This window comes from Gadus morhua, chromosome 3 (assembly GCF_902167405.1).
Source record: "Gadus morhua chromosome 3, gadMor3.0, whole genome shotgun sequence".
Lineage (NCBI taxonomy): Eukaryota > Metazoa > Chordata > Actinopteri > Gadiformes > Gadidae > Gadus > Gadus morhua.
Window position 1 is genome coordinate 7,222,053 of NC_044050.1, and position 19,792 is coordinate 7,241,844.

The 19,792-nt window shown below is 42.4% G+C and overlaps 1 protein-coding gene across 4 annotated transcripts; it reads right to left on the bottom strand.

Annotated features, from left to right (window-relative positions):
* Positions 1-5,207: 5,207 nt before the first annotated feature.
* Positions 5,208-19,285, bottom strand: rhot1b (ras homolog family member T1). 4 transcript variants are annotated; one of them, XM_030352116.1, is made up of 20 exons: positions 18,860-19,278; positions 18,317-18,375; positions 18,046-18,127; positions 17,882-17,925; positions 17,445-17,498; positions 17,314-17,366; positions 16,242-16,350; positions 14,556-14,657; positions 14,374-14,472; positions 14,093-14,201; positions 12,578-12,698; positions 11,975-12,059; positions 11,219-11,364; positions 10,620-10,720; positions 10,133-10,263; positions 9,714-9,797; positions 9,456-9,578; positions 8,825-9,030; positions 7,196-7,419; positions 5,208-6,735 (listed from the first exon to the last, which is right to left on the bottom strand). In XM_030352116.1, exons 1-20 carry the CDS (start codon positions 18,894-18,896, stop codon positions 6,581-6,583), a joined length of 2,124 nt encoding a protein of 707 aa, XP_030207976.1. In that variant the 5' UTR covers positions 18,897-19,278; the 3' UTR covers positions 5,208-6,580. The 4 variants fall into 4 exon arrangements, with proteins under 4 accessions (XP_030207976.1, XP_030207973.1, XP_030207975.1 ...); XM_030352113.1 differs by having other exon boundaries at positions 5,208-6,698; positions 7,297-7,419; positions 18,860-19,265; XM_030352115.1 differs by lacking the exon at positions 9,456-9,578 and having other exon boundaries at positions 5,208-6,698; positions 7,297-7,419; positions 18,860-19,285.
* Positions 19,286-19,792: the final 507 nt, after the last annotated feature.

The window sequence follows — 19,792 nt, forward strand, 5'->3', positions numbered from 1 at the left end:
TCCCATGTGGTCTTGTCACCCTGTTATTCTACAGGGTCGTTCAAAATTCTTTGAGGTTAGTGGAAATCAGTTCTCACTCTGTTCCTTTGTTGTCCTGTGTTGGTTTGGGCCCGTTATCCTTGATCCCCAGAGAAGCGCAGAGACGCAAGTGATAAGGAACGGCCAACCCCATATTTATGACATCTTAAGGAATGATGACTTAGATGACCATATGGTTAACAAAGGCTTTTGGTTTGTTGTGAGGCAGCTGTCCTCCAACACTTCTGAATGTGTAAGAACTCCTGGCCACTCAGCAGACCTCTCTGCGGACCCTTTAGAAAATAAAGGGCTCCGCAGGAAGAAATCCCATCTGAGGTCTCAAATTGTTGAATAATATACTTATTTTTAGGTCTGTTGATGCATGTTATGATGCATCTTCGTTCGTGCTTTTCTTACGAATGTGTATATTGAGATAAAAATAAAATGAAAATAAAAATAAGTAAAAATATAGAATGAAAACAAATGGTGGATTCATATACCATGTGCGAATGTCCTCTTGTGTGTGTCAGAGCCACCAAAATAATGGAGGTTACTCGACTGTTACATACACGAGGGGATATTGAAAACATGTCACATATAAAACTAAGACAATTAGAAAACGATTCATTATAATTAACTTGTAATAACATTTGCTTCACCCAATAACTTCTGAATTTTTCTTTTAGGTTCAGTTTTGTTTTGTTTTAGAATATCACCATATATTTAATGCCCAGATGTGCATAATTCGGATGACTCTTATTCTACCTAGTTTAGAAACTTTTAATTGCCCTGGCTCAAGATTCCCCCATAGACTTGGTGTCAGACGTTGGATTGTGGCGCTCCTTGGGAGCCTCCGGGCCACGCGTTAATCGACTAATCGTTCCTGCGGGTTCTGGGGTGGTGACGGTGGAGGTCAATGGGAGGCTCCGGGAGAATTCACAATAACAGGCTCCTTCGGGGAGAATTCAAGTGGGCCAGGATTAAAAGGTTGAATTAATGTATCGATTTGATGTTGACCAACAAAAAACTAGATAATTGTACATAGGAGTGAATCAAGTGTGGACAACATCAAATGCGAACAATACGTAGAATAAATGAAGATTAGGTCATCCAATATACATAGATAGTGTAGGACAATCGGGTAGTATAATGAAGGTAACTGTTGGAACCAGATACGGTTACAAAGAAGTGATGTTGAACATACAAATTTTAACATTGTAATTTCCCTTTTTTCATCATTTTGGGTTTATAAGATAAGAAATGGGTTAGCAATACATCTGCTCGCCAGGGACAATATAGGCTCAATTTAGATTCAGAAGTAGTAGGTTAACCTTTCAAATGCCACTGCTACTGCTGTAACGCTTTGATACAACGTCAGCTTCTCATAGTCTGATATTTATTTTTACTCTGATAAGTTAGGGCGCATCTGACTCATGAAACATTTACGGTTTACTGCATTTAACTACAGCGTGGTCTCAAGACGGCTGCATAGACCCACAACTATCGACCTTTGGTTTTGTATGTACTGGTCTTCATATATCTTCATAATGGATTGGTTTTGGTACAGATGATTAAGGAAAGGAACTTCAACTTGGTTGCACTACACCGTTGTTAGGATTGGTTAATTCTAATGCGCATGGCTGAAGCAATGCGCAAGGAGGGATGTAGTGTGAATATTAAATCAAGGTTGAAGGTTGAAATCAGCTCAGAATAAGGAATGGGACACTCAAAACAAATTTTTAAAATCCGCACAAGCACTAAATAGATCAATTATAATACAAACATGTTTGAAACGCATACAATTTTCAGGTCCTATGTTTCCAGAAGCAAGGTGAGTACAGTGTATCACTCTGACACAGCTAACTTTGCACGTAATGTTTACAGTTAAATTCATGCTTACACTTACATTTCTAGGGTCCCATAATGGACTTCCATTAGAACAATTAAAAATAGAATTATAGGAAATGTTTTTGAACAACTAAGTGCTGTACATGAGTTTGTACTTCTACAATAGAAACAAAAGTTCCAGAACCAGATGCAGACACACCCGGAGCCGATAAACTGCCTCCGCCGAGCAAGGAGCAGTCACATGAGGAGATCAAATAACGGCAGGAGTTGAATTGGTTCTGTTTTAATTGTCCACCATATAAAAATTATGTATATATATATATATTGTTTAGATAAATTACATGTATCATAATCAGCAACACTTCGTTCAGTTTAACACATAAAGTTAAAAGGAATATGTATATATATGGAAATGTTATTGACAGAGCAAGGAGGGATAAATGCGATAGGCACAACGTGTTGTAGGCCAACTTTATCCCTAATAACACAGCTCTGGATGGGTTGCTGGCATAATTACAATCCCTCAGGTTAGAATTGGCAGAGAACTCCGGCATTAATGACCATTTCACAGGTTGGATGGAGAATATGTTTGGGAGGTGGAAAAGCATGATCCAGTAAGTGCCCGTTGCGGGAATAAATGCAGAGACCGTGTTAATTGTCACCGGCTGCCGTTGTATTCCCTGTGCACGAGGGCTACTGCATCTGCTGATCCCCACAGCAGTAGGCGCTACAGAAGCGCCAAGTGCCATTCAGGCTTACATGGGGATCAGATATGATCCGATGAAAGTGAATGATACATCACCTGAGAGGCCCGACCATATCCAGCTGTAATATGTAGAATAGTTAACACCTATACTATTCTAGTAGAAGTGCCTGTATATAAGATAATCAATATCCCGGATTTACTTGAATAACACATTTCGAACAACCATACAGGCTGTTTGTTATTGTATAGTGTTGCAAATGCAACCCGTTATTTCTGAATCGCTGCATTGATAATGGTACTGTTGATCTTTGAGACGGTTGTTTACAGGCCACCTGTTGCTGACACGACGACGGAGAACCTGTGAGGAGGCTCCCATGGTGTAGGAGTAACCTCTCTGAGATGAGCCCTTGACAAGGAGGGACGAGTCTTGGGTTCATGAATTACAAACCCGACGGCGACAGTAAAAACAATGACTACAATAATAACATCGCCCAAAACCACCCACAGGAACCTGCACACCAATACACGAAGATCACTTGAACTCCCCAAATCCATGCCCAAACCACCCACATGAACCGGCGCACCAAAACACGAAGATCACCTGAACCCCCCAAATCCATGTTAGTTTATCAATCATTTTGAAATTTTAAAATTGTGTTATGACCACCAATTTTTACGTTACTTTTGCACCTGTTGAATATTTTATGACCTTGTTGCACATAACCAAAAAGTATTAGCTCAGGATTTCTATGGATAGTTTTGTTTGTGTGCTGTTTGGCCATGTGATTGTATGATAACAAGATTCATGTTCATTGTTGTATTGTTAAATAATGACCTGTATTTTCAACAAGACCCACAACGTGAATGCCGTCTCAGTATTATGGGGACGCGTAGTGGTTTTTCCCCTCTCTTCAAGAGGTCTTTCCGCGACGGTTGATGGTGTTGATGATAGATTCTACTTTGACTATGTTTTCGGTGTGGTAAATGGTGTTTATGATCTAAAATATTATTGTATGGTCATCTAAGATGACCAAGGAGGGACTGTTACGTATTTTAGGAACACAAGCTGTATTTCCCTCACTTAACCAATAGGGGGTAGGACCAAATATATAAGCCGTAAATACTACACATAGCCACAAGGGAAAGCAGGACATTACTGAAGGCTGCAATAGATACTTTAGCCACAGAGGGCAGCATCACAGACCAGGCGAGGAAAACCGAGGATTACGTCACACCGGTTCCTCTCCAAGTCTTCCGGTCCTCGCTGAGTCCATAAAGAAGACCACCTGGCCACAAAAACTTTAGAGCTCTCCCGGCAGCGATTACCATACGTGGGTTTGTGGTTAGGATCAGCTAGGAGAACACTCTCGCACGTGCTTAGAACACATCTTCAATCTCTCTTTACTTCAGAGCATCAGTTTACCATACCGAAAATACTTTATACAAATAAAGTCTCTTTAAAGCTATTCCTTTGGATTCGACCCCTCCTTCCATGAAGAAATACGTAATAGTGTGAAGCTTGTTTCAGTACAGTGTACACATTAGAAAGACTAGAGAAGAAAAATAATTACGCTTACTTTAAACCTGTTAAACTTGTGGAGCCACCAGTCTTCATGTCAATGAAAGCTGCCAAACCAAAATGTTATGTGCATGAGATAAATGACTGAGGATGAGGTTGGGAAAAGAGGGAAGAAGTTGAGAAAAGCGGAAGGAAGAACGAGGGACAGAAACTGATTGTACACTAATCCTAAGTAAACTATAGAGTGGGACACAGAAATAGCATCTAGGGCTGTTCGGGGAGGTAAAGCATGAGTGTTGGAGAAGTTTGCCAAAGGGTAAATTAATGTCAAAAGAGAAACACGAAAAAAAGTGTTAACTAATAATGGCCATGAAACCTGCGTTTCATGGCCATTATTATTGGTTTGCTGAAGTCATCGTTTATACCCACACCAACACCCCTCCATCTGGTGAAGTAGTTTAATTTCCTAATTAAAGGATAGAATAACCTCGACACCATTTCTGCATTGATTTGCATTACACAACGATACATACTGGCTCACATTGTCACCATGTCTGAAAATGCGTTGATGTGTCACACCTTACACCTTATTGAAGCTGAATTGTATCATTAGAAAGATACCATGACTCAAGTTTTGGAACGTTTAATCCATTCATGAAATATTGTCGAAATAAACTAAATGACCGTATAAAATACTGTAGAAAATAAATAGTAATTGCGATGCGAAGGTAACTGATGAGCTGTCTCCCTACCGCTCCTTTCCCGATTCTCAGCAAATCTTTCATAATTGTGTGTGTGTGTGGCGCCCTCTTGTGGTTATATTGGGATTACTGAAAGGTTAAACCGTGTTCAACTCTTGCACAGCATTTACTGATATAGGCCTTAAATGGCTATTTCAGGTAATTACATAAGGTTAGTTGTTTGTCTTTACTATTACACCACTCTGCTAAAGACCTATACAGTTCACTTTTAGTTAAAATACAAAGAAGATAAATATTATGTTACTATAACCTTATACATGGTCTATATGTAAATATAAAAAATATTTCAGTAATCACAAAGCAGGAATGGTTGAATAAGACAAACTGACCCTTAAAATGACAACACAGTAGAATATCGGGATGCATTGTGAATACTTTATGTAAAACGTCCACAATGTAGAACTTCAATATTCCTAAAGAAGCCAACAGCATATTTTTAAGAGATCATTTTCTACATGGTAACCGATTAATAGCAAAGAAACAATACTGGGAAGTAGTTTAGGACAGAAATAAAGACACACACACACACACACACACACACACACACACACACACACACACACACACACACACACACACACACACACACACACACACACACACACACACACACACACACACACACACACACACACACAAAAGGATTGAAGCAGCAGCCTAAGGTGATGCCATTATATTAAATACACAATGGCATCTTTCTTATTCAATACAATTCAACAAGGAGGGAGTAAGAGGAAATCTAAGTATAAAACGGGAGGCTCAGTTATACACGATGCATTATGTAAACAAAATAACTATCCATTCTATTTGCAAAGAGGAATACAAATCCTTACGTGATTGGACCACCATTCTGGCTCAATTATTAAATATGAGTTTACAACTTTCTAAATGAATTAGCCTATATCAAATACTGCCTCTGCTCCAAATCCCCAACAACATTGCCAACACCAAACAGCTAACAGAATAGTCGAAGCTGGTCTTATCATGGAAAATGCATTATTATCTGTGCTTGTGGATTAGAGCTTCTGAATATGTTAAATCAGAACTTTCTAAATTGGAATATTTGCTGCTGAACACGCAGCTTGCTGTGGCCTAACATTTGAGGGCAGAGGAGCGCAGCGTTTGATAAATTAGGCCCTCGCGATGACAGCCAGTTCCCAGAGACCAGTGCAACCTTAGAACTCGCTCATCTAGGGGACTTCAAGCTTCAGTCAGGATGCTTTTCATATACACTCCGAGTCTCATACATCCTGCCGTTCTCCCTTTCATCCGAGATTATTTTCTAGCACATATTCTATAACACATATTTTATATCATTATTTACATATTTTCTCTCCAGAAAAAACTATTTGACTGAAGTTGCTAATGCTGCTGCATACAGTTTCAAAACATAAACCTGTAGCCAACACTCACTTGCAGCCAACCCACTTCGGCTCAAGATATCCTCACGTTTTCCATAGAAATATAAATAGATCTATACCTTGAGCAAAAAATAATACTTTGGTGACCGAGAAAGCCACATTATCAAACCAGCTTGAGCGAGCATGATGCAAAATTAAACCATTTTAAATCATCTTCCTCCCAAAAAGGAGCAGGAAAACTTAACACACGATAAGGGCAGGCGAAAACGAAACATTTAGTGGATTTTGCCCAAAAGTCAAAGTCAAATTCTGCGATAAATTCTTGTCCTCTTTTTAAGTTGCGCGCTGGCCAATAATTGGCGTGGAGTCACCGTGGTTTCAGCAGGACTCTGTACATGGCGATACCCAGCACGGCAAACATGGCTGCGCCAACACTTGCCCGCAGCCAGAAGGTGGAGCTCTTCAGGTCCGCCTGGCTCACGTGCCTGCAGGATGGAGAGAGGAGAACACATGGACAGAGACAAAGATTGAGGAACCGATGTCGAGATAGAGGTGGGCGGGTATAGGAACGTGACATGGAGATGAAGGAGGCAAGTGATTAGAGCAGCACAAAAATCTATAGAATGAAAATTGATGTGAAACGATTGGGTGGGGAAGTAAATGTCATACAGAGAGAAAGACACCGTATGAAACAAACCATCTGGATAGTTCAACATGACAAGTAGATGAGGGACACATGATGAAGATGACAATGAAGATGATGCTGTCAAGGCACAGTGACATAAACAAAAGTGGAGAGCAAAGAACAATTTTGAATCGACGGCCATCGACGGAAACCTGTTGCACAAATCCATCATAAAAAGTTAAAAACATAGGCAAAAAGTGGGAGGAACAAATGAGCAAACATTCATTTGTTCATTAAAAAATAAACCAAAACAAGGGACTAAACAATCAAATGACAAGTTAAAATGAAGGATGAATATGGAGGGAAAGTGATGGGTGAGAGAGCACCGAAAGACAGGTAACGCAGCTAGAACGAGAGAGTGAGTGAGAGAGAGAGAGAGAGAGAGAGAGGGAGAGGACCTGCTGAGCACCGCGGCGTAGAGCTTGGTCCGGACCGTCTGCAGCAGCTCAGAGTTGAGGAGGTTCTGGCACAGGCAGAAGGTGCACCTGTTGCACGTGCACATGCAGCGCAGCCGGGCGTGACTGGGGAGGGCACCAGATAGTGAGCACACCAAAGAATGCAGAGGGGGAAGAAACAAACACACACACACACACACAGTGTGGTTATAGGAGACACCAAAACCACAACACCACAGAAGATGAAGAGGAAGAAGTAAGAAAGTAACGGTTAAGAGCACAGGTCAGCCACTGGAAGTTCAGCACCAGCACTGCCACAAAGTTACCGGCAAGGTCACAACAAGAGTTCATTGATTCACTCAAGGCACTATGTACTATTTAGCAGACGCCATTATCCAAAATAACCCTGTTTTAGCCATGTGTCATAATGTGCAGATAGGGGTCAATCCTCTGGCTCAGGGACACCCGATTGTAGACTGGACAATGGGGTTCAAACTCAGAACCTTTTGGCTGGGAGTCTGGGAGTCACACAAACACAGTAGACCAGTGTTTATCAACCTGTGATACAGGTACCACTAGAGGTACGCAATGGTACTGCAGGGGGCATGTCGGATTGTTTTCTGATAATAATAATAATAATAATAATAATAATAATAATAAATGAAATTTATATAGCGCTTATTATGGTACTCTAAGACGCTTAGATAAGACACTTCTGCAATTAAAAAATATTTATACTTTTTTTTGATAATTTAAAATTAATAAATAAAAAATTTGAAACCTGATATATATTTAAATTAAAAAAAAGCTTTTTGCATTTCATCATATAATTTCAATTGTAATGTTTTCTGTGGTAATGTATTAAATTGAGTTATCTAAATAATACACTGGTACGCTGGTGTGTGTGTGCGTTTGCGTGCTTTTGATTAGCCGACTAGACCGGGGATTATGGCCGAACATGGTTTCAACTACAGCTTTGAATGCGTACGTGTGCATATGCTTATGTAGGGCTGACTGCTTCACTGTAAGAAGATCAGGGAGGAGCTCTCGGAGGGCTCAACAGTGCTGACAGATCAGAGCTCTGGCAGCCTTTACTAGACCATGTCTGACAGCGCCATGGGATTCAAGCAGAGCAGCACCTGAACTAAATGACCAATGTACTACATGAAGTGAATCCCTTTTCAAGGAACTGATATCAGACACTCATATTTCAATGACATAGTAGTACCGACAAAACGAAAAAGGGCCAATTATGAAATCCAAAAGAAATCAGGTGTTTGAATCAGTGCAAAAGGGCCCCCCAAGGACATGTTTGTATTGGTTGACTGTTCCATATTTCATGTTAATTTACTACTTGCCTCATAGATCGCCAGATTTATGGACTTCAACTAATAGTACCTTATAAGGTAGGACGCTGTACTAATTTACAATTTAGTCACATCGAATACATTTTGATGTTTCCATCTGAACCGTCTAATTTCAAACACAGCCTGCCTGTTTCTGCGCAGAGGTCTAGGGAGCAGCTACGTACGGGTACATGGCCACGGTGGTGAGCTTGGTGTAGATGTCCCGGCTGGGGGCGGCCGCCGCTGTGTTGCAGGTGAAGGACTGGGGCGGGGGCATCTTGTGTTTGCGGCAGAACTCCAGGGGAGTGCATCCGTACTGCTGCTTGACCTCTGGGAGGTCAGACTTGGCGGCTATCATCATGCACGGCGTCTTGCTGTCCATGAAATATTGCTGAGGGGAAGGAGATCAGAGTGCGGGCCGTCAGGAGTTAAAGGGCCCTCTGTTGGACCCCCAGGTGCGAGTGGGATTAGCTATAACAAGCTGGTGACATCACAAGTAGGACTGTCCACCTAGATGTATGATGGATAAATAATCTACTGATCCATCCTGTATACTTCATGCAGAATATATGTTTGGCAAGGTCTAGTATAAAATGCAGTGATTGTGGCGAAAACAAATAACACAGCAAATATCCTTTAAAACACTTTTTCCATCTAAAATAATTTGTAACTTGTGGAAATCTCCTTATATGATCAATTTGAAGTGTTCTAAAAATCTAAGTACACAGATGGACGGTAAATGACAAAGTCAACAATCCCAACCAATCAGATTTAAGACTGAAAGCATCAGTGAAGAACGGAGGAGCATGTGATTACCTTGAAGACTTTAGCACAGTACTCAAAGGAGTAGGGGTTGCTGACATCATAGAGCAGACAGACAATGTCACATGCTAGGTCGGCATCGGACATGTAGTCGTTGTCTGGGAAGACCTCGTGCAGCTGTGCATTGTGGGAAATGGGCACAGCAAGGGTAGGACGAGGAAAGGAAGAAGAAGAGGAAATACAGATATCTAATATTCAGAAAGCTTGGGAAAAGGCACAATATCTAGGTTGGTTGATCGATCTAATACTCACAAGTAGGTATTTCTCCTGGCCGTAAACATAGGTGGTACTGATAGCGTAGAAGGACCGGTGCTCCTCTCGAATGTTCTTCTGGCTCTGAGAGAGCAAACAATAGAGTTAGCGTTAAACTGAGATCAGGAAACCAAAGCATTAAAGCTTCAGAACAGGCCATCATATCGGAATTAAACTTAGTCTTAGATTGCTAAATGAATGTTGCATCGACTAGATGATGATAGATGGTAGATGGTTTGTTTCTGACTTTTGGTAACAAATTACTGTCATCACAATGAGAAATAAAATAAAAATGTTTGTGACAGGAGAAACCACCTTCATCAATCCATCCATCCAATAAACAGGAGCACAACTGGTTGTGCTTGAAAAGAGAAAGACTTGTAAAGGTGGTATAGCCGCTGCCGTGGATCCCGACCCACCATGAGGTTGCGTCCCAGGAAGGCTTGGAGGAAGCCGCTCTTGCCGCTGCAGACGTCCCCGAAGACGTTACAGCGGAAGACGCTGCGCTGGGTCTGCCTCTTCTGCAGGTCGATCTTCTTGTCCCGGGTCACTGACACACACACACACACACACACACACACACACACACACACACACACACACACACACACACACACACACACACACACACACACACACACACACACACACACACACACACACACACGTTAGAAGAAACTACAATGTGAAACCGGCCTTAAAGTTAGCCATCACACTTAAAGGATAATGTTTTGTGATAGGCGTTATAGTAAAAATAATCTAATCAAACAATCAATAATAAGCACAATAATATAATAGTCTCCAAAATTCCCTTCATTAATCACCATCAATAAGGAAGCCATTACATACACGGGTGAATCAATGTAATGTGGAGCGACTGTTGCATAAGATGACGGATGAATTCACCTGTTATCCCCGCTGCCTGGGACTCCTGCTCGGCTACGATGGAGTAACCAAGGTAACCCAGGTACTCCAGGCACCGCTGGACGTCCAGGTAGGTGGTCAACCTGGCAACAGCACAGGAAAGAATGGATAGGTGGAAGGATGAACCAAAGAATGGAAACCACTTGTCTCTTTCTCCACACAGCTTCAAATAGTAAAACTCAAGACAAAGAAGGACTCATATCATATTGCACAATACATAGAACATTTAACAGCATGTGGTAAAATTGAGGCATGCCTGCCAACCTAACTAACCTTCCAACCTAACTAATCTTACACCTTCATACTCGTTATTCATCTGAGACCATCTCAAATTTTCAAGATGTTCTCAACGTTAGAGGACATCTTACAAAAAAATAAACAAATAAAGAATGGCATAAAAAAAGGTAAGGGTTAAACATATTGCACAGTACATAGAGCATTAAACAACAAATGTTGTTCAAATGGAGGTTTGCCCCCAAACCTAACCCATCACCCAGGCCCAATTCAAAATCCTCCGTTCATAGCTTATTCATCTCCAATGACGAGACGGTAGTGGACGATGTGCGAGGTCGGGTCCTTACGTCCACTGAGAGAGGTACCCCTGGTAGGTGATCCAGCCCTTGTCGTTGGTGCAAACCGTGTTGCTGACGTCGGCCCCCCACGGCATGTAGGGGAACACGTCAAACAAGTCCTTCAGCTCCTCTGGAGACAGGGCACAGTCCCGGTCCTGGGAGACAGGGGGATGGTGCATGATTGTAGTACGTTGATATTTCAAGACAAATCGTAACGGGTACATCTCTATTGTGAGTTGCAAAGCCTACACTGGTATAGCAAAGTATGAGTTTAGATCGTCTTTTGAATGTCTATGACTGAAATCAAGTAGTCTATTGTGTACCGTTGCTGCAATTGAAATGTGAATTGTTCAGGTTATACAGTTTACCCCTACTTTAGTCCATCGCCTGAAATACTACTAAAAACAGCAAACTCTACAATTCTTAATATCAACAAATCATGGACATACATGGGCATATATTTATTGGTAAATCACCAAAGAATCAGCCAAGCTGTGTTAAAAACGTAGAAAGGCAAAGCTGTGTGAATGACCCAGTCTCCAACCAAGAACATGAGCAAGACAGGTCTATGACATCACATAAGTGTCCTTTCCAGGTTCCCTTGGTAACCTGTACGACACCAAGTTCCCCTGGCAACCACTCTGCTCACGCCTAGTAAATCGCCTCAAGTTTATTTTGAGGCGATTTACTCGGCAGCCAATGGAAGGAGCAGAGCGCTCCCTTCTTCTGTGTGTCCCCGACGTCCTTCAGCTAACCCTGACGTACCTTATCGTGCTTGTCGAAGACGCCCTGCAGGAAGAGGTAGGCGTCATGGTTGAGCTCGGTGGTGGCGTCCGGAGGGACCTTCAGCCTGGACACAGGGAGAGAGGAGCGCACAACGACATGCTGAATTTTAACTAAGAAATGTTTGGAACTCCTTTGAGATTCATGTTGAATATTTCCTATTAGTATATGCTATACGTCAACCTCCTAAGATGGCGCAATGACTATTCCCCCCTTTTTTTTTATAATTGTTGAATAGCACATTGTTTTGATTTAACTAGTGACCATACAGGTGTAGATTTCCAGGAATGGGAATATATGGCAGCCAGACACTTTACATATAGGAAACACTAACCCAATTATTCAGTCAGACCTGAAGCTTACACACACACACAGAGAGAGAGAGAGAGAGAGAGAGAGAGAGAGAGAGAGAGAGAGAGAGAGAGAGAGAGAGAGAGAGAGAGAGAGAGAGAGAGAGAGAGAGAGAGAGAGAGAGAGAGAGAGAGAGAGAGAGAGAGAGAGAGAGAGAGAAAACAGGTTGTTCAGACTGAGGTGAGAGGAGGAGAAGGTCAAACTGGGGGTTTGGAGAACGAGAGGGGGACTGACTGGGGAAAGAGGTAGTCCTGGTGCAGCTCAAGGTCGTCGTCGTAGCCGAAGCGCCGCAGCACGGTCCACGTGGTCTCGTGGCGCCCTCGCTGGATGAACAAGGTGTGGAGGAACAGGAAGCCTGGACAACATGCGCACACACATCGTTAACTCTTCATTACACAAACAAACATTAAAGGTCCCGTATTATGTTATGAGTGTGATCAGCGCTGGCACCGTAGATTAAACATCTGTTAGGGACCAAAGGGGCAGGATAGTGTGGAAGTGGTGAGGGTTGTACTCTCCCCATACGCACAGCCTCATGTTGGAGCCGATATTTCATGAATCTTTTTCAAAGTTTGTTAAATTGTGGTCGATGGAAAGGTGTATTTCAATGGCTTATGCCAATATTTAGAGAGCAGGTTGGCAGATATATAATGCCGATATCATGTTGTATCATGTTTTTCGCATCCAAAATTAAACAACAATGAATAAAAATAACCAATGTGACAAAAAGTATTGCAACTTAAACGCTGCAGATATTACACTTGAACATCCCTGGTGTGGTGAGTGATAGAGTTCCATAAGGGACTTGAATACTGTTGAGCCACCTGTTATTATATATATTTTAAATACAAGGTCAGTATAATTCCATTATTCCATGCACCTTAAAGTCTAATATACATGGTTATCTCAGCCAGCCACATGTTATTTTGGATTTTTGAATACATCCAATAGTGTATGTAATTAATGAATTAATCAAATGGATTGGGTTAAGATGTAGATTCCACAATGTGAATGGTATTGAGGGAGCAAGTGATGAACCCAATGTTTCAGCTGGAATTCGAACACCGAGATAAAAAACAAAAGTGAGAATCTGAGCGCTCTAGGAAGGATATAAAAGGGAAGGGCATATACAATAACAAGAAGCTCAAAGAAGCTTAACCCTCTCTCGGACAACAAAATGAAATGCTGGTGACAACAATGTGATAAAGTAGAGATTCAGACCGCTCACTCACTAATCTCAAAATCACAAACACACACAATTGATGATCCTCAACTGCATCCATAACTACATTCATAGACCTGCTATACATATTGATCATTCATCTCAATAGCAGCTGCCGCTAAAGGGCAATGTTTATTTGAGCTGAGCAATGTGAATATAGGTTGCTTTAGATAACGTGACAGTGTCCAGTTGTATCGTAAACGTTTTTTTTTGGGATAACAACTTCCTCTGAAAGAGAGGAAGACTACTTTTAGTTATCAAACAGGGAAACAACCTCAAAATTGAAAGTGCACAAAAAAACGAATGCATTAAGGACCCCAACCTTTCGCTAAGGGTGTCACTGTGTTGGTTCTTGGCTCACTATGGTCACATGGATTCCTTCAGCAAATTTCTTTCAAGTATCATCTCCACAACATTTGTTGGCTCAGTGAAAGCTCAAGCCAAGCAGATGGCCCCTCAAGCCCCGGAATCACAGATCATCTTTTAAAGGGGAGGGCGTGCAGGGCTGGCAGCTGATCAGCCCGTACCGTTCAGTGTGAGGCCGTTGTCCCGCACGCCATCGCTGACGTTCTTCCTCACCACGTTCTTCACGTCCTCCAGGGCTTGAGGGGCCAGTGGAGCGTTGAAGCACGTCCTCTGCGAACCAAGAGGAAACAAACACACACACACAAAGCATAGTGGGCAAATGTGAAACACGGTCTCAACGAGACCCCTGAGGCAGTGCGCTACGTTATTTCCAACACTCTATTCATTTGGTGCTGAGAAACGGGGCCTGAGAAACCTCTCCTCTTGAGAGCCGTCGACTCACCTGGAAGAAGTTCAGCTGGTTGTCGTTGAGGATACCGTCGTTGTCCAGGTCCGACACTTTAAAGATGCGAGTCAGGGCTTTAACACACAGGGGCTTCATCTAGAAAACAGCCAGACCATCATCATTCAGCATCATTTTGATGAGTTGAATGAATACATTTATTTTTCTCTTTTCATGCCTACATCTTTTCTCTCCGGGCAGTAGAGAGGGCCGGTGGGGTGGAGGACAGCCTTCTGCGCGTAGTAGAACAGCTCCGAAATGTTCTTCAGGTTCTTCGCTGAACACTGGAGGTGAAGTAGTAGTAGGAAAAGAGGGTGGAGACAAATGATTAAAATATACAGTGTATGTATTGTTCGATGATGTCACACCGACATCCTGCTTTCGTACCACTAACAAACCCACTTTAGTGAGATTTAATATGGACCATTCCTGTACGTAGAGAAACAAAACGTTTAACGTTTACGTTCTACCAAAATCATGGCCCTGCTTTCTTGACTTATTACAATACCAAAAAATGTGAAATTGATGGGAGAATTACAACAAGCAGCAGAAAAGGCAGCAGAGTGTGCGCAATAGCTTATGTGTGTGCATGTGCGTCAAATCCAGACAGATTAGCAGCAAGGCTCTGCCGGGGTCTAATTAGGCAGATCACAGGCTGTCAGATCACAGCTCAGAACCAGGAGGAGGAGAGAATAGGGGTATAGGCGGACCCAGCCACCGCCCGGACAAGGACCAGTCATTTAGATATCCCCATCACTAGAGACTTGGCCTCCAATGTCTTTGGGCCCGTCACCACAAAGTATTTTATTCGGAACAGCAGCGTCTTTTCTCAATGAGAGGAATGCAGATGCATGCGGCCGCGGTGAGAACACACGCGGCCACCAGCGCTTTGTCCTAAGGCACTCCTGTTTTTGCCGCGGGCTCCGAGTGCTTCTCGCTGTAAATATCAATGTTTTCGAAAGCCGTCAGTGTCTAAAAAACTAAAAACACCAAACGCCCCCTCAAATACAAATTGTGAGCTCAGTTTTCCATTCTCCCCTCCACATTCACACTCCTCACTGCTATGAATTACACATGGAAAAGTTGAAATTGTCTCCATCTAGATGCTTTCTTAAAGTATTCAGTATTCCTCACTAATGGATAATGAGCAATTAAAGTAATGGAAGTTGAGCAGAACATTGAGCTGCCAAGCAACCACTCTACTCCAGCCTCTACTCCAACAGTGTTATTGATTTGAGATATTGCTGGTTTGACAAATATCCATACATTTAGAGCAGCAAGACCAGCTAATGTCCTCAACATTGTCTTCTCATGCTTTTCTTAAAAGCTTTTGACCTCCATTGCACTACCCTGGAAAGGCCCCTCAAGTTACAGGGAGAAGTCAGTCTTGGAAGAGCCTTGCAACAGTACATAACCATGAAAGAAACTATTTGAAATACTCCCAGGTCATGAGTTTACTGGAACCGCCTAAAGGCTGCTGCACACTGGCCCAAAAGTCGGACACGTTTGGGGACAAATCTTTTCTGTGTGTTCAGCTGTGTTGGAAGCTTTTGGAACCGCTCAGACGGTGTCCAGTCTGCTTAAACACTCAAGGTCTGAGAGCGTTGGCGTCTGAGAATCTGAGTCTCTGACTAGACTAACGCCACCCGATGTTAAGGAGACTTATTGAATCTCGCGCAAGCGCAGAACGTACATGCTACTGTGTGACTGATAGTAGTCTTCCCGGGGTGATTCAATGCAACTCTTCTGCCGAACGGGTCAGACGACAGGCAACGGAGTGGTCAGATAAAGGGGCTGTTGGTTTGAGTCTGGGCGGTGTGTAGGCCCCTTAAAGCAGAACCTCCAGGATGTAGAGGGGGACAGCGTACCTCCACGCAGGTCTCGATGTCACTGTACTGGTTCATGATGGGCAGGATCGTCTCCATGCTGCTGTGCTCGACGAGGTCCGACTTATTGCCCACCAGGATCAGAGGAACCCTGCACGCACACACACACAAAGAAATTAATGCTTTCTTATATCATTAATATTATGATAAAATGATGTAGTTTGAAATTACAAACACTCAATGTTCTGTCAATTGACCCAAAGACAAGTATGTTTGTTCCAGTAGCACCAAATTTAATTTGATCATATGATGATCCTTAGAGCCAGTGAACCCAAAAAATACTTTTTTTGTTTGAAACGTACTCATTGGTCTTATATGATCATCGAAATAGTAATATATGCCATTTAACACCGTAACTGAAATAGGTCCGTAATTTGGAGAAAAAAAAAAGAGGCAAATCCTTTGTTTTTGCCATTCTCCCCAAAACACTCTGTGAACATTCCACTCTGCTTTGAACGCAGGTGGCGTTCTCTTCATGACATCTGAGTACCTCTAGGTGAGGTTAATAGTGCCAACTGGTGCACAGCTTGTGTGGATGGGGAAGCTCTCTCTGAGCTGCTATATATTTGATGTATGATTGAGGGTTGGGCTTCCCAGACACCTTTAGTATAACGCTACGGTGTGTGGCGGATTTCATTTGCCACACAACTATGGTACTAAAGAAGTATCACAGTTACACAACTACAATACTAAAGAAGTCTCATAAAGTGGGAGTGTGTCGTTACCATGGGGACAACAAACCTCTCTCCTTCCTAAACATTTTTTTTAAATGACATAGTGTCACCCCTAACCCAACCCTCACCCTAATTCGATCTGAAACAATTAAATCACTGGCTCCTCAACAATTACTGTGGTAATACCACATGAACTAATTCAATTAAGAAGGGACAACACAAAATAAACTACACTATGAAAGGAGTACAATATCCATGCAGATGATTGTGGGTTCACTTCCAGACAAACAATAACATTGATGAAAGGCATTATTAAAATGTACAAATCTAAAATAAACACAGCCAACAAACTTAAGCGACCCTAAAATAAGAAAACGTACCTGTTGTCCTTGTCTGTATTATCAGTTATGAGTGGAATCCAGTGACTGGTCACCTGCACAAATAAAAAAATATGATACCATCAATAATAGCAGTATAAACAAATAAATAAAACAAGGAGAGAATAGCTCACCTTCTCAATTGATTTCTTGTTGTTCACAGCGTAGACGATGCATATGACATTGGCCTGTTGAGGAGTAGATAGATAGATAGATAGAGAGATAGAGAGATAGAGAGATAGAGAGATAGAGAGATAGATAGATAGATAGATAGATAGATAGACTTTATTGATCCCCAGGGGAAATTCAAATTCACACTAGCTTGAACCCGTCTCAAACACACACCAGACACATACAACATAAACAAGATGATAAAAAAATATATATATCCAAATGGATAATATGGACGATAAAAGGTATGCTAAGGTTCTCTTGGAGAATGTGTATCATGATGGTAGTGCAAATAACTAGGCACAGAAGTGCAGGGATAATATCTAGCACAATGAGAAAATGCATGAGGTTATTTAACCCAACCCGCCCCGAATGGCACGTCACTAGGCAACAAACCCACCTTAGAGATCTCCTGGAACAGCTGCTCGTCTGTCTGTTCTGCCTCTGTGGAGAGACGACAAACCCAATCAACACCACACAACTCCACCAGCTCTTCCACATCCATAACCTCCTCTGCTAAATCTTACTCAGAATGACCCTGTGAAACACTTCATCCCTCCATACCTGAGTAGTCTACTATGTGGGTAGGAACCCTCTCTGGGGTCACATCCGCAGGTATGGTGATCTCTTCAGCTCGGTAGGGAACCTACAAGGATTATATCAATATCAAACCTCTTGTAGTCAACAAGAGCACATCACAAAATACAAGTATACCTCTCAGGAAGACTACCTATCAGGACTGATATGTTACCTATTGCATAATCAGTTCTACATTGAAGGACAGTCATTTATTTACAGTAGCTTTGACTACAGGATTACAAATCTTCATCCATACCACTTCCGGGAACTCCTCGCTGACTAGGGACATGATGAGAGAGGTTTTCCCCACCTTGGCTGAAAAAAGAGGAAGACACAGAAAAAGAGAGGATGTGTGAGTGTGTAAGAGAGGCGTAGACTGAATACTAGTATTCTCTTTGATTTGTAGAACATGCTGCATCGATAATCCTCTGCTTAGCTATCAACATCTGGCTGCGATGAGGATGTTAAAAGTCAATAGTGAACTACTTGAGTAACCATACTAAAGTACATTTCTTTCTAATTAGGTTTCTTTATTATGTTTATTAACACTTAGACAAATTCCTTATACGTGTTCAACTTGCTTGGCAATGAAGTCAATTCGGATCGGATTCTTATATACTAGGTAAGAAGAGAAGGTGTATCAAATACAATACCTGCTACAGTACTCTGTTAATCAAGGTTCAGGAGTCCTTTTAATATCAGTGTCCCGAATCAGGACACTGTTAATACGATTGAGCTCTGATGCAATGGTAGCCGCATTAGCACAAATAGCATTAAATGCTGTAAAATATGTACTTACATTCTCCCACCAATAATATCCTCACATCTTTCCGCATCTTCTCTGACGTTGACCCTCAGCCGTGTGAATCCTTTTATAATTCACATGTATGCTGAGCTGCAGATGAAGGGACGGAGCGCTTGCTATCTACGGCCTCGCTCGCTACATAAACGATATCCTTCTCCGATACTGCGTCTTAAGCTCTACAATACTAAGGTGGTACGTTACAAAACCTTAGGATATGACAGATGTCACCAATCTCGAGAACGTGTGTCCTGGTCCACAGTATCACCACACACACGGATAAGTCAGCAGCTAGCTGCTGTGCCCTATTTTGATTCTGCACACAAACGGGCCTGCTGTTCCGAGGTCACAGCGGCAGGCGGCGCTAGCAGTCCATGAAACCACGCCCCTTCGACCGAGTACAACATGCATGAATTATAAATGCGCGTCACAATAAATGGAGATACTACAATTAACAGATGTTCTATTTCATCCTTACTGACCGCCAGAGGCGGTGCATTAAGCACTGGATTTATCCGTCTCGCGCATGCGCAGTTCGAGTACCTATACCAACAAGGTCACATGTGACCCTCGTGACACCGGATTGGCTATATAGCCCGGTGTCGACAGAGGATCTGTTCCTTTCATCTTCTCGCAAAGACGCATGTTGTAGTACCGCTTGCGGATAGCGTATTCGCTTTTTGAAAAGGATCGCGCTCCAGACTGTGTGCAGCCTCGCGACCAAGGGTCGGAGCAACGGGTGAACTCGTCCTCCAGGGGCTGTTGGTCTGTACAGCGCTGAAGTAGAAGCTTCCAAGGTTTTGTTTAGTTTCAGTCACTTACCGGTGAAGGCAGCGCTCTCGCGTCCTCTCCCGGCAACACTGCTGGGGTTATTTTCACTACTGGGATTAATTTCGCTACTGATAGCTCCCTTATAGAAACAGCTCGGCT

Coding starts and splice junctions, on each gene's coding strand:
- rhot1b (XM_030352116.1), bottom strand. CDS start 18,896: ATGCGGAAAGATGTGAGGATATTATTGGTGGGAGAAT. Junction 17,499..17,881: donor TGTTCCAGGAGATCTCTAAG/GTGGGTTTGTTG, acceptor ACTCCTCAACAG/GCCAATGTCATATGCATCGT. Junction 12,060..12,577: donor CAGGACTACCTCTTTCCCCA/GTCAGTCCCCCT, acceptor CCCTGTGTCCAG/GCTGAAGGTCCCTCCGGACG.